Source organism: Phoxinus phoxinus, assembly GCF_949152265.1.
Source record: "Phoxinus phoxinus genome assembly, chromosome: 19".
In the NCBI taxonomy this organism is placed as follows: domain Eukaryota; kingdom Metazoa; phylum Chordata; class Actinopteri; order Cypriniformes; family Leuciscidae; genus Phoxinus; species Phoxinus phoxinus.
This window is the reverse complement of record NC_136894.1, coordinates 31,530,568-31,546,286: the sequence shown is the minus strand read 5'-3', so window position 1 is coordinate 31,546,286 and position 15,719 is coordinate 31,530,568. Positions and strand designations below refer to the sequence as shown.

Below are 15,719 nucleotides of genomic sequence, written 5' to 3'. Positions count from 1 at the left end.
GGAAAAAATAAAAGTTTTAAAAAAAAACCTGTAAACGTGGCACATTATTGATATAGATTTGTTGATTCAATGTTATTTTTAAAGTTATAGTGTGATTGAGATTATACTACAATTATACATTATACAATATACTACAAATTATAAATATAATTATACAAAACACCAATACATTTGTTATACAGTATTGGAGTTCTATGAGTAAGTTGAGATTCTGGCCTAATTTAAAGTTATATAGAGTTGCATTCATTATAAATTACTCAATTTATGAATTGAATTGCACACTTTTCGAAACAAGTCCAAGCCATAAAAATGTTCTCGCTGGCACTTTGGGACTCAATTTGGGGGTATTTGCATTTAACTTCAGTAATAAACTAATTTGTGATGTAACATGTTAATTTAAATGACATTTAAACACATTTGCTCCCCAATCATTCAGATCATATTTTCAAAATTGATATGCAACGCACTTCCCGGTTAATAAAGGTGTGCGCTCGTGCCCGTTAGACGCAAAATGGACCAACAGCGGCGCTGGTGACATCATATAAGCAGACATCAGTTCAGGAGGCTTCCGCCAATCAGACATCAGTTCAAGCGGCAACCGCCAATCAGCGTGCGAGGCGACGCACGCGGAGCATGGAGTTACTTGATAGACACGCCATTTTGACCAATGAGCGGCCTGTTCACATCACGCGGGGGCGGAACCTTGTGAACGGGGACGGGCAGGTATTAAAGTTTATCGGGACATCAGTGTCAGTGAGATCCCAGCGGAGCTCAGCGGTCTGTCAGCGCTTTTCCTCTTGACAACATCTTTCCCTGTGCTTTATTAAGAGTCAGCAAGATGACGATCCTGGAGGCGAGCAGTCTGCTGATCGAGAAGACCGTTGAGAAGATGAGTGTGACGTCACTGCTGCTGGCCGCGTCTGTGTTCACACTCACACTGGCGTACCTGAGGAAACTCGTGTTCGGGAAACAGCGCGAGCGACATGACGTAAGTGCATATTACTATAATAACAAGCTATGCGGGAACTGATTGACTGACGGCATGATCATATTTATTTCACTGCATTCAGATTTCTGTGAGTGCAATATTGTTTCCATAAGAGTGCTGTTTATTGTGTCATCTATAAAGTGAATACAATGTGTCACGTGTCATCTATCTTTCTATTGTTCTTTTTATACATCCATCATGCTGTCTATCATTCACTCTATTCATTTATCTATCCATCCTTCCATCTATCTATCTTTCCATCCATCCTTCCATCTCTCTATCTCTCTCTCTATCTATCTATCCATCCATCCATCCATCCATCCATCCATCCATCCATCCATCCATCTATCTATCTATCTATCTATCTATCTATCTATCTATCCATCCTTCCATCATTCTATCTTTCCATCCATCTATCTCTCTATCTATCCATTCATCCTTCCACCTATCTATCCATCCATCCATCCATCCATCCATCCATCCATCCATCCATCTATCTATCTATCTATCTATCTATCTATCTATCCATCCATCCATCCATCTATCTATCTATCTATCTATCTATCCATCCTTCCATCATTCTATCTTTCCATCCATCTATCCATCCATCTATCTCTCTATCTATCCATTCATCCTTCCATCTATCTATCCATCCATCCTTCCATCATTCTATCTATCCATCCATCTCTCAATCCATCCATCCATCTATCTATCTATCCATCCTTCCATTATTCTATCTATCCATCCATCTATCTCTCTATCTATCCATCCATCCTTCCATCTATCCATCCATCTATCTCTCTATCTATCCATTCATCCTTCCATCTATCCATCTATCTATCCATCCTTCCATCATTCTATTTATCGATCCATCTATCTATCCATCCATCTATTTATCTATCCATCCATCATTCTATCTATCTATCTATCATCCATCCTTCCATCATTCTATCTATCGATCCATCCATCCATCCATTCATCCATCCATCCATCATCCATCTATCTATATATCTATCCATCCTTCCATCTATCTATCTATCTATCCATCCATCCATCATTCTATCTATCTATACATCCTTCCATCATTCTATCTATCTATCCATCCTTCCATCTATCTATCTATCCATACATCCTTCCATCATTCCATCCATCTATCTATCCATCCTTCCATCATTCTATCTATCTATCCTTCCATCATTCTATCTATCTATCTATCTATCTATCTATCCATTCTTCCATCATTCTATCTATCTATCCATCCTTCCATCTATCTATCTATCCATACATCCTTCCATCATTCCATCCATCTATCTATCCATCCTTCCATCTATCTATCTATCCATCCATCCTTCTATCTATCCGTCCATCCTTCCATCCATCTATCTATCCATCCTTCCATCTATCTATCTATCCATACATCCTTCCATCATTCCATCCATCTATCTATCCATCCTTCCATCTATCTATCTATCCATACATCCTTCCATCATTCCATCCATCTATCCTTCCATCTATCTATCTATCCATACATCCTTCCATCATTCCATCCATCTATCCTTCCATCTATCTATCTATCCATACATCCTTCCATCATTCCATCCATCTATCCTTCCATCTATCTATCTATCCATACATCCTTCCATCCAGGGACGTGCACAGGAATTTTGAGGGGCAGTTGCTCTGACATGAAAAAAGGGCACATCCCTTACATATTACATATTATTGTTATTGCCATTATCATTAGTATTTTAATGCCCACTAGTGGTATTTATGTTCTGCTCAGGCAAGATCTTTGAAATTACCTATAAAATAGCCTATGTTTTTTTAGATTACAATTATTTAACTCTTTAACCCTATACTTTCTAGCATGGTCCTCTCATCTCATATCATATTTGGTGATCATCACTTAAGCCTACCTGCCCTATGTGCCTCCTGGTCCACATTTTCCTCACATAGTCTGGAGGCTTGTGACTGCTCCTCCTCATCTTAAATGTAATGTAATTATGAAACATTGCCATTAGTCGGCTAAAATATGAGTCTGCTTAATTAATCAATTGTGACCCTGGACCACAAAACCAGTCTTATGTGTATTTATTTTTTTAACTGAGATTTATACATCATGTGAAAGCTGAATACATACTATTTCCATTGATGTATGGTTTGTTAGGATAGAACAATATTTGGCCGAGATACAACTATTTAAAAATCTGGAATCTGAGGGTACAGACAAATCGAAATATTGAGAAAATCGCCTTTAAAGTTGTCCATTTCTATTGGCGATAGTGCTGCATCCATTCACAAAAATAAATGTTTTATATATTTAAGGTGGGAAATTTACAAAATATATTCATGGAACATGATATTTACATAATATCCTAATGATTTTTGTCATAAAAGAAAAATTCTATCATTTTGACCCATACAATGTTTTGTTGGCTATTGCCACACAAATATACCTGTGCAACATAAGACTGGTTTTGTGATCCAGAGGGTCACAATTCGCCTACACAGTGTCATGTCATCTTTATCACAGTGCAAAGTCTCTGTCTCACCTGCTGGTTGGCTTTTTCGCAGCCAACCCTGCAGTGATGTGCTGCCCTTTGCTGCCTCCCTGAATTGTCTCTCCCTCTCCTGAATCCGCCTCTTTTCAGTGGGCATCTTGGCTTCAAACAGTACCCAAAATAGTGATAGGATTTAGGCATTTAACCATTTTGAATAAAATAATTAATGTGATACATTACTTTCTTTCATCCTTCATTCTTCTTGCTAAAACGAAATGTGAGAAACTAACTATTAGCAGACAGACATGTAGCTTAGTTTGCCTAATGTAATGCCTACCAAAAAAATAGTAGACTAGCTAGGCTGCTTGTCTGCAAGCTATCTGTCTGACTCTGATTATTTAGGCTAAACGTGGCAAACGCAGCCTGCTGGATTTATGAAGATTTTAATTAATTTCATAAAACTTGATGATGATGATCATTCGTTTGTTATATATCACAAACTCACCTTTTCCGACAACGCTGAAACGCCTCACCGACAACCGCGACAATCTCCTTCTAGGGAGCGCCCACGCTCATTCATGACATGCAGCTCAGGTGCCGGTCACTCACGTGCAGCGCTGCAGCCACGTAAACAGAGTTTGTCCCCTACTGACTTTCACTTTCGGTGCCCGAATGGAAGTGAATGAGGCTTTGCGATTTTTTTATTTGTATTATTTTTTTTAAATCTATGTCCACGTGAAATTCTGCATCCATCGAACAATTTTTTTTTTTTCTTCTCTTTCTCGGAAGGGCAACGTGAGTCAAAAAGGGCATTTGGGCAATTGCCCGGGCAACCTGAGCAACCCCCCTGTGCACGTCCCTGCTTCCATCATTCCATCCATCTATCTATCCATCCTTCCATCATTCTATCTATCTTTCCTTCCATCATTCTATCTATCTATCTATCTATCCATCCTTCCATCATTCTATCTATCTTTCCTTCCATCATTCTATCTATCTATCTATCTATCCATCCTTCCATCATTCTATCTATCTTTCCTTCCATCATTCTATCTATCTATCTATCTATCTATCCTTCCATCATTCTATCTATCTAACCATCCTTCCATCATTCTATCTATATATCCATCCTTCTATCTATCCATCCATCCTTCCATCCATCTATCTATCCATCCTTCCATCATTCTATCTATCTATCCTTCCATCATTCTATCTATCTATCTATCTATCCATCATTCTATCTATCTATCCATCCTTCCATCATTCTATCTATCTATCCTTCCATCTATCTATCTATCCATCCATCATTCTATCCATCCTTCCATCATTCTATCTATCTATCCTTCCATCATTCTATCTATCTATCTATCTATCTATCTATCTATCTATCTATCTATCTATCTATCTATCTATCTATCTATCTATCTATCCATCTATCTATCTATCTATCTATCCTTCCATCATTCTATCCATCCTTCCATCTGTCTATCCATCTATCTATCTATCCCACATATAAAGGTTCATGTCAGTTTCTCTCTCTCCCTCAGAAACTTCCTCCTCATATCCCGTCCAGTATTCCTTTCCTGGGTCACGCCGTGGCGTTCGGCAAGAGTCCCATCGAGTTCCTGGAGCAGGCGTACGAGAAGGTGAGCGTGACACTGACACACACGCGCGTGACCCTGGCTGGTTCTGGTTCTGGTTCTGATCTGCTGTTTTCTCCCAGTACGGGCCTGTGGTCAGCTTCACGATGGTGGGGAAGACCTTCACGTATCTCCTGGGCAGCGACGCGGCCGCGCTCATGTTCAACAGCAAGAACGAGGACCTGAACGCCGAGGACGTTTACGCGCGCCTCACCACTCCCGTGTTCGGCAAGGGCGTCGCTTACGACGTGCCCAATCCGGTGAGATCCAGTCCTGCCAAACCTGGAGATATCAGAGAACTGGAACATGTGGATTGACGAGCTTTTTTATATTTCTACAGTCAATAAAAAAATATATTTGTTGCACCAGTGAGAAATTACTCAGTGGGTACAATAAATAAAATATTTTCAAATCCTTACTGTAAAAAATGATAGTGATTTTAACGGTAAAAAACAAAAAATGATACGGTGAAAAACTGTTCAGTTTCCGTACTGTATACGGTGAATAACTGTGATAGATCTAACCGTACATTTAATATAATTTTACAGTAAAATAGTTAAATTTACAGTGTTTGGAAGTGAAAAAGAACAAGTCATTGTATAATTTACAGTGAAAAAACATAAATTGATATTCCCACAATTCCCTGCGTGACACTTCACATTTGGCGGTTATAATAACGGTTTCTTCATAGTTTTTCTAATCAATTATGCACATTAGAGTTTGTTACATTTATTGTTGTTTAATTAATGCTTGCATTTTTTTAAATGTCATGTGTGTAACCCTGATGGTGTTTAGTGTTTGTGTGAGTGACACTGTGCAGCTTCTGTTTATTATTAGTATTAACTTTCTAATGGAAAAGCTGTATGTGATGAGCTTTGATTGATCATGTGACTCTCATCTCCACTGTGATTGGTGGTTGTCAGTGTATTATAATAGTACAGAGCAGATATTAGTACTTCAAAAGATCAGTAAATTAACATTATATCAGAATAATGAAATGCATTTTTTACTGTAAATTTAAGTCTGTAAAACCTAAAATGTTGCTACCGTAATTTTTACAGTAAATTTCTGGCAATCACACCTACCGTTTTTTTGTACCGTAAATTTTACAGATTTTTTTTTTTACAGTTTTGACTTCATTCTTTGGCACGTACAACATAGAAGCATGGGATGTTTTTGGGCTTCGTCACTAGATCCGGTTCTGGAAAGTTGTTGTGATCTCCACACGGCTACTGTTCTCGTTCCTTCATTGCTGATGCGATCTGTGTTTGTTCGTTCAGTTGTTCCTGGAGCAGAAGAAGATGCTGAAGACCGGACTGAACATCGCACAATTCAAACAACACATCGAAATAATCGAAGAAGAGACCAGAGATTATTTCAAACGATGGGGAGACAGTGGGGAGAAAAGTAAGGAGACAGAAACATCATTCATCCTCCGTTTCTTTTCCTCTACATTATCATACACTGATCAATCTTTCACAGTAAGACCAGCAACATCTATTAAACAGCAGCGATTCGGATGTGTTCATCTTTCTTCAGTGTGTTGCTGTGTGATCATTGTAGTCTCGAGTTTCTTCCGGGAACAAACACGTCTCAATATTCCTCATTATAATAATTAATGCGCAGAATAAAGGGGCGGGGCCTGGTTGAGTTAGTTAGTAGTGTGTTAAACTGGCGGTTATGGTAAGGGGCGGGACATTTCCCAAACACACTCGAAGTGCTCGACCAATCACAACACACTGATCCAGCCGACCAATCAGAGCACAGTGTGCTTTTCAGAAGGATGGGCTTCATAGAGACAGGAAGTGAACAGAGCGTTAATGACAGACTGGGAAGAGAGGAGCCGCAACACTGGAGAATATGAGGAAAATAATCAACATTACAGCAGAAAACATGTTCTAGTGGAGCCTGAAAACATCGTGACTTTGTGAAAGAGCAGAATACTCCTCTTTAAGAGAAATAAACACCTAAACAGGAATAGGAGACCGTATTTGTAAAGTGTGAAACGCTCTCTCTTCAGATCTGTTCGAGGCGTTGTCCGAGCTGATCATCCTGACGGCCAGCCGCTGTCTCCACGGCTGCGAGATCCGGGACATGCTGGACGAGAGAGTCGCTCAACTCTACGCAGATCTGGACGGAGGATTCACACACGAGGCCTGGCTTCTGCCCGGGTGGCTGCCTCTGCCCAGCTTCAGGTACACACACACACACACACACACACACGAGGCCTGGCTTCTGCCCGGGTGGCTGCCTCTGCCCAGCTTCAGGTACACACACACACACACACACACACACACACACACACACACACGAGGCCTGGCTTCTGCCCGGGTGGCTGCCTCTGCCCAGCTTCAGGTACACACACACACACACACACACACACACACACACACACACACACACGAGGCCTGGCTTCTGCCCGGGTGGCTGCCTCTGCCCAGCTTCAGGTACACACACACACACACACACACACACACACACACACACACACGAGGCCTGGCTTCTGCCCGGGTGGCTGCCTCTGCCCAGCTTCAGGTACACACACACACACACACACACACACACACACACGGCCTGGCTTCTGCCCGGGTGGCTGCCTCTGCCCAGCTTCAGGTACACACACACACACACACACGCGAGGAAGAGCTTCAGACGTTCACGTGACGTTGTGTTCTGCTGTGTTCTCAGGCGGAGGGATCGGGCGCACTTAGAGATCAAGAAAATCTTCTACAACGTCATCAAGAAGCGGAGAGAAGCCCAACAGAAAAACGACGACATCCTGCAGACGCTCATAGACGCCACATACAAGTATGTCACCATCACACACACACACACACACGTCGCACACACACACACTCTGAGAAATCACTGACTGTACACAACTGGATCATTTAAACCCAATGACACGGTTTACCCAGAGCAGGGTTTGGCCAGTTGGTCATGTATAACCTCGGATTTGCAACCAGTTTAATGTTTATTTTATGAAATAATTAATTATATGTTTATAATATATAAAATATATAATGTATTACATTTATTTAAATTTAAATGTTAAAATAATAATTAAAAAAGATTAAATCATTAAATTAAGAATTTATAGTAATGTTATTATATATATATATATAATAATGAAATATAATAATATAAAGTAATATCAAATAATATAATATAAAATTATTTATAGTTAATTTATTCTAAAATAAAAAAAACATTTATAATTTTTTTAATTTCTAACAACTAATTTCCATGTATACTGTAAATGAACTAATATACGATGTTACATATATCATTTTATAAATATATATATATATATTATACAAATAATTAAACTTTGTAAAATTATTATAAAAATTGTGAAATTATAAATTATTTTAATGTATTATATTATATCATTCTAAAGATTATTATAATTATTTTTTTATATTAAAAAAATCTAATATTCATAAAGATATTAATATTTAATTTACATAACACTCATTTCCATGTTGCACACACACACACTCCACCGAGTTCAGGCGAGCAGATTTGGGTTCGGGTCGTAAACTGCACCAGCGCTGCTCCGGTCACGACTCAAACATCTCGTCACACTTTATTTTAAGGTGTCATTGTTAAAGTGTAATTATATATTTAAGTAGTGAGTAATTAAGCAACTACATGTACTCACTATAGGGTAAGGGTAGGATTAGGATTTGGTTGAGGGTTAAGTGCATGTAATTATGCATAATTTACTGTTATTACTATGGTAAGTTCATGTAACGTATGTAACAAAGACAGAGTGTTACCAAAATCTGTTTAAAAACACTTTAGCATGTGTACTAAACATGAAGACACTGCCCTCCTGTGGTGAACCTGTGAACACAAGCAAATGATTACAAGGTTTGAAGTGTGGAGAAGAAAGTGAAACCAGCGTGTGTGTGTGTGTGTGTGTGTGATGCTGTGCCCTGTAGAGACGGGCGACCCCTGAACGATGACGAGATCGCCGGGATGCTGATTGGCCTGTTGTTGGCGGGTCAGCACACGTCCTCCACCACCAGCGCGTGGATGGGGTTCTTCCTGGCGCGGGACCGAGCGATGCAGGAGCGCTGCTATAGCGAACAGAGAACCGTGTGCGGAGAAGACCTTCCTCCTCTACACTACGACCAGGTGACCTTCTCCTTTAGTGAAGTCAGTCATCAATAGTCAATAAACCCTTAAAGGCGTCCTCCTATTATGCCCCTCTTCACAAGATGTATAATAATTCTCTGATGTCCCCAGAGTGTGTGTGTGTGTGTGTGTGTGTGTGTGTGTGTGTGTGAAGTTTTAGCCCAAAATACCCCACAGATAATTTTTTACAGCATGTTTAAATTGTCACTTTTTTGGGGGCTGAGAAACACATGCCATTTTAGTGCGTGTCCCTTTAAATGCAAATGAGCTGCAGCTCCCGGCACAGGGGGCGGAGCCTCACGAGCTCCAGAACAATCTCATCTCACGTCAGAAACTCTCAGTAGCGGTGTTTGTTTCAGAGAATCAGAGAATATATGCTGTATGGAGATGGAACCGGTATAGTTTAGTTGTACATCACACAAAAGATGAAGCGTCAGTTTTACTCCAGTAAATCACCGTGAGAGCCGAATACACACAGTATAAGAAGTGCGTGAGAACATAAGAGTTGAGGGAGAATTTTCTTTGAAAACAAACTTAATCCACCTCAGGATTACGTTTTTCTTCAGAGGCTGGCTCAGATTTCGGGAGTAAATAGAGAGAGCTATGTGGATTAATACATCCAGCCACACAACACCTTCAACGCTTGGGAGACATAATAGATATACATAATAAAGGCTAGATGTCTCGTCCGCGCTGCTGGCCAATGGAGGTCGGCGTCCGCACCTGGCGGCCATCTTGCCACAGTCAGCTCGCTCACTCGTAACATTGTGTTTTAATGGTGCATGTACTTTTTAAATAACCATAACTTGCTGGATTTTCTACCGATTTTCAAATGGGTTGGTTTGTTATAAACGTCAGATATGTAGTTATAACGCTGCATACTTATGAATAATTATGATATTATATATTTCAACATAATCAAGCATCCAGAATTATAGCCACGTTAATAATGTTTGTAAGAAACCAAACTGTAAATCCATCAAGATTTCAGCGAGATAAGAGGATTTGTGTTCCTGCAGATCACTCATCAGATGGCCGCCGGTGATGCCGTTCGAGACTCCGCCGTAAGACATCTAGCCTTTATTATGTATATCTATGGACATTCTCGTCAGTGCAGCAATGGCGGACGTGTAACGCGCTGAGAACTCGATCAGGGCCGGTCTATGTGTCGGTCAACACTCGTGGGCGGGGCCTGTGGCTGTATTATGATTTATGGGGATAAAAAAGCTGCCAACTTTTGAGTTTAAAAAAAAAAAAAACCTTGCATCACAATAAGTTGTGATTGTCAAAACATTTTGGTAACTTATTTTTATTAAGTTCACTGACAACATGTTACAATGTTTAGCTGCATGGTTACAATTACTGGCAGGTTACTGTATTTATTATTGCTTGACATCTTGATTTAATATCGATTCATTTTGATAATTATTAGTTACAGTAGATACATGTTAAAAAGTAAATCACTAATGCTGTAAACATAGAGAGCCCTAGGCTATTTGTATTAAAGGTTAAAAATAACAACTTAAAATATAATGCGTTCTTTATTATAATAACAACTTTTAATGATATAAGTAAAAATATAATATGGAGTCTAATATAGTGGACATATTTAACAAATCTCTATAGCTAATTTTTCCAGCCTATAAATGGTCATTAAATTGCTTTCCTGATGTAAATGTCACTTGCATATTTTTTTCTGCGTGAGAAATGGATGTGGCATGAGAGCATGTGGAAAGCGCCAATTGCGTGAGAGTTGGCAGCCCTGTTTTTATCACTGTAGGGTGGTTGTGTACACACACTGCCCACACACATTTATGTCCAAACACCATGCAAAAGTGAATTTTGCATAATAGGTGCCCTTTGTCATCGAGATACCTGGCCCAGGAAACGCCAACATCACTGTGGTTAGCCTTGCACAGGCAGACACCACTAATCGTGTCTACATCTACGGTCTATTTCTGGTCTGGTAATAAAGTCTGACAGAAGAGACCGGAAACGTCTGATAGGAACTTATTTGTTTTCTCGAAGTGATAACATGCGTTTGCATGATGGGAAGAAATCTTTTTGCACACACACGTTGGTTTAGTGAAGTTCGAAAGAGATTTGCTTATGGTGAAGACAAACAGTTTTTCATAATGAAAATGTGCACCTTGAATTTATTCAGTTGTGTTCAATGATCAATAAACGATCGCTCAACTAAACAAAACAAAGACATTTAATTATTTTGATTTATTTTGTTCATCCGTTTGAGTGAATGATTCAACGAATCACTCATAAAGACTTCACCGTTTCATTACTGGATGAATCTGCGTTTTTTGAATGAATGATTCAATGAATCACTCAAAGACTTCACTTGTTTCATCACTGGATGAATCTCTTGAGTGAATGATTCAATGAATCACTCACAAAGACTTCACCGTTTCATTACTGGATGAATCTCTTGAGTGAATGATTCAATGAATCACTCACAAAGACTTCACTTGTTTCATCACTGGATGAATCTCTTAAGTGAATGATTCAATGAATCACTCACAAAGACTTCACTTGTTTCATCACTGGATGAATCTCTTGAGTGAATGATTCAATGAATCACTCACAAAGACTTCACTTGTTTCATCACTGGATGAATCTCTTGAGTGAATGATTCAATGAATCACTCACAAAGACTTCACTTGTTTCATCACTGGATGAATCTCTTGAGTGAATGATTCAACGAATCACTCATAAAGACTTCACTTGTTTCATCACTGGATGAATCTCTTGAGTGAATGATTCAACGAATCACTCACAAACTCACAAAGACTTCACCGTTTCATTACTGGATGAATCTGCTTTTTTTTTTTAATGAATGATTCATAAACACTCATAATCACGCATCTGAAGAACTTCGGAAAACAATTTAGATTTTTGATTCAGAATATAAAAACATGCTCATCATCATCATCACACAAGAGAAGAACTCAAGTGGCTGTGTGCGTGGACTTATTGTGAATGTATGTTTGATAAGCTGAGCTGATACTAAAGCAGGGTTTGGTGTGTGCCGCAGCTGAAGGACTTGAGTTTGCTGGACCGCTGTCTGAAGGAGACGCTGCGGCTGCGACCCCCGATCATGACCATGATGAGGATGGCCAGGACGCCTCAGGTACCGCCAGCATTACTGACACTCAGGGGTGGATATTAACAAATTAACACAAATCAACAGTGGCGGGAAACGCTGTGAAATCACAAGCCACTTTTTGCCAATGTTATTTTCCAACATCCTACCTATTTTGAATAACAAAATGAATGTATGAAATCCAAATTTTATAATATATAAAATGTGATGTTTTTTTTGTCTAGTAGAGGTTCTGAATGGCTGGTAACTTAAATGTAGTATTTCCTGCTGGTTTTGAAGCCGTATAGTGCTGAGGACTGACCCGCATGTGTCCGCTTCCTCAACAGAGAGTCGGAGAATACATCATCCCGCCGGGACACCAGGTGTGTGTGTCTCCCACAGTGAACCACCGTCTTCAGGACACCTGGGAGGAGCGTGAGGAGTTCAACCCGGACCGATACCTGAACGACAACCCTGCCGCCGGAGAGAAGTTCGCTTACATCCCGTTTGGAGCAGGTGAGGTCACGCGCGGTCCAATGAGCGGGTCTCTACAGTGTTCAGACCGCATGAACTGGAGAGCGCTCGCACAGAAAGCTGCCAGTACCGTATTTTCCGGACTATAAGTCGCATCAGTCAAAAAATGCGTCATGAAGAGGAAAAAAACATATATAAGTCGCACTGGACTATAAGTCGCATTTATTTAGAAATTTATTTCACAAAATCCAAGACCAAGAACAGACATTTAATCTGGAAAGGTTATTAAGCTCCACAACAGCACACAGAACAACAGCTGAAGGTGTCCGGTGTGTTAGCGTCACACAGGGTTTCCAGCAGCACTTTGGAACTAAGGCGGCCACCGAAGCAACACACGCCTGCCGCCTTAACTACGCCGTCAAAAAAAAGTATATGAGCGATATCCGCCGTGTTACTCTGTCCTGTTTAGAGCTCAGATTCTCCCGAGCCGATATTTCCCGCCGCTATACTCGGGCCGGACCCGTGATCTAGAGACGTGCGGCGCGGGACTAGATGTGGCCGAGCGCGAGTGCGAGCGCGGGCGCGGGCGGTAGCCTAATGCACTCACTGTGTGTGTGCGGCTGCAGGAGTATAAACGATTAAATATAAATATATATGAATGAAAAATATAAAAACAAATAAATTGTTATTCATCTGTTGCAGAAACGCAACAAGAATAACTAAAACTAAATAGAAACGATGTACAGGCCAGAGTTTCTATTTGTAACATGTTTGCAGCGTTGAGCGATGTAGCCAATCACAGACATATGTGTTGATTTCTGGAACGCAATGGCCAATCAGAAGCATTTAAGACAGAATCCCCTCACGGCTCAAAACTGACTTTGTTTAGTGCTGAATTCTGCATGCTGGCAAATCCTCGGATTATAAAAGATATTATGAAAGATTCATTATGCAGTCAGCTTCATTGATAATAACAGAGATGTATGAGATCGCGATGAACTGATGTCAGCTTTTTAAAAATTATTAAGGGAGCGCGCATTCAGTCATGGCAAACCATGCGGAACGGTAATGTTCTCTCTTGATTCATCTCAGTCAGTATGAATTAATTTTGATATACAAGTCGCACCTGACTATAAGTCGCAGGACCAGCCAAACTATGAAAAAAAACATAATGGGCCCTATTGTAACGCTCTGAAACGCAAGTGTCAAAGTGCAAAGCGCAAGTAACTTTGTGGGCGGATCCCGGCGCTGTTGCTATTTTCCCGGCGGGATAAATGACTCTTGCGCCCGACGCAAATCTAAAAGGGGTTGGTCTGAAGTCGCTTCATTACTCATAGGTGTGGTTTGGGCGTAACGTGAAATAAACCAATCAGAGCGTCCTCTCACATTCCCTTTAAGAGCCGGCGCGCTTGTTCCATGGCGGATCGCTATTATAACGGCGGATTTGCCAACGCACGCCAGGAGCGGTTCACAGCCGAGGAGACCAACGTTCTCGTCAGGACCGTAAAACTCAGAGAAGTGACATTGGGGATGATGGAGAAACACACACACATTAGCTTCGGTTAAACAGGCGTATAATTTGGGTAAATGTGTAATCTAGATTTTTTTTTTAATCTAGATAGATCTTTTTCACATCTTCACGGACACAACAATGATTTCCCTCGTGTGTTAATATTTCTCCTTGTAATAATGTCTGATTTACAAAAATGAAAACTGCTGCGTCTGTTTATATTAGAGAATCAAAGTGGATGTGCGTTAACATTATGGCCAAGCACGCGCCCTTAAAATAGCCACTGTCTTTAGACTGTTTTTTTCCTGGTCAGTGGCGCAATTGCTTTCTAAAACTGGAAAATAGCACCAGGGCAGTTTTGCGCCGGAACACACTCCTCTTCTCACTGAACCGCCCCCGCGAGCGCAAGTTCATTCCCTAATTTACCGACGTGCGTCTGTGGAGGGAAGAGTCGCTGTGCGCGGGTGCAAGATAGGAATGATACATGCGTCGGTGTTCAAAGTCAATTGCGCTGGGTGCAAGATAGGGCCCATAATCTCCCGATTGTTTGTTATTTTGAGTTATTGTGTATTAAAGGTTTACTGCTGCCTCAAACTCAATCAACTGTGACTATATATATTGGTCTCATGATATAAGCCGAGTCAAGGGTTGATGTGAAATGTGTGTGTCATGTTAATGTCAGCAGAACCACAGTACACCCTTTAGTAAAGGCCCGGCTGAGATCTTAACAATGCTTGTGTTTCCTGGTTGATCTTTTACAGGTCGTCATCGTTGCATTGGAGAAAATTTTGCCTACGTGCAGATAAAAACAATCTGGTCGACTTTGCTGAGACTGTACAACTTTGATCTGGTAGACGGACAATTTCCCGCTGTGAACTACACGACCATGATCCACACACCGCACAACCCCGTGATCAGATACACACGGAGGAACACACAACCACAGCCGTGATCATCAGTTTCTCAGTACAAGTGCTGAGCTGGGTCCAATCCTGCATGTTGTCTGATTTAGTCTGCCGTCTCTTACTCAGATCTTAAACATTGTGTTTTTTTTATTTAATAAAACAAAAATTTAAATAAAAACTCTTTATTTTACCCAAACTGACCTGCATTGCCCAGATACTCAGTGACGCACTTTCAGAAACCACGATAACAAACATCCTCCAATGTTCAGTCGTGGCATAGACAAATCTGCAATCTAAGTGTATAAATGCAAATTGTCTAATTGTCTCGAATTGCACCATTTTGCCCCACAGAGCATAAAAACACTCAATGTTCTCTGTTAACCTACTTTTTAGCACGCAAATGCAATGAGAAAGTAGGAAGTTATTTATTTCTACTTCTCTTTGATGGAAACTGAATTCACCGC

The 15,719-nt window shown here is 40.4% G+C and overlaps 1 protein-coding gene across 2 annotated transcripts; it reads left to right on the top strand.

The window, feature by feature from the left end:
• Nucleotides 1–597: 597 nt before the first annotated feature.
• Nucleotides 598–15,453, top strand: cyp51 (cytochrome P450, family 51). 2 transcript variants are annotated; one of them, XM_079589810.1, is made up of 11 exons: nt 598–723; nt 829–988; nt 5,037–5,135; nt 5,213–5,389; nt 6,410–6,536; nt 7,150–7,324; nt 7,818–7,937; nt 9,077–9,272; nt 12,319–12,414; nt 12,714–12,882; nt 15,112–15,453. In XM_079589810.1, the coding sequence occupies exons 2-11, from the start codon at nt 839–841 to the stop codon at nt 15,300–15,302; spliced, it is 1,500 nt and encodes a 499-aa protein (XP_079445936.1). In that variant the 5' UTR covers nt 598–723; nt 829–838; the 3' UTR covers nt 15,303–15,453. The 2 variants fall into 2 exon arrangements, with proteins under 2 accessions (XP_079445936.1, XP_079445935.1); XM_079589809.1 differs by lacking the exon at nt 598–723 and having other exon boundaries at nt 750–988.
• The last annotated feature ends 266 nt before the right edge of the window (nt 15,454–15,719 follow it).

What these genes read in the sequence shown, in the direction of transcription:
- cyp51 (XM_079589810.1), top strand. Translation starts at nt 839, where the DNA reads ATGACGATCCTGGAGGCGAGCAGTCTGCTGATCGAGAAGACCGTTGAG. An exon ending in CTCCTCTACACTACGACCAG is followed by an intron (nt 9,273 to 12,318) that starts GTGACCTTCTCC and finishes TGTGTGCCGCAG; the next exon opens with CTGAAGGACTTGAGTTTGCT. An exon ending in TTACATCCCGTTTGGAGCAG is followed by an intron (nt 12,883 to 15,111) that starts GTGAGGTCACGC and finishes GATCTTTTACAG; the next exon opens with GTCGTCATCGTTGCATTGGA.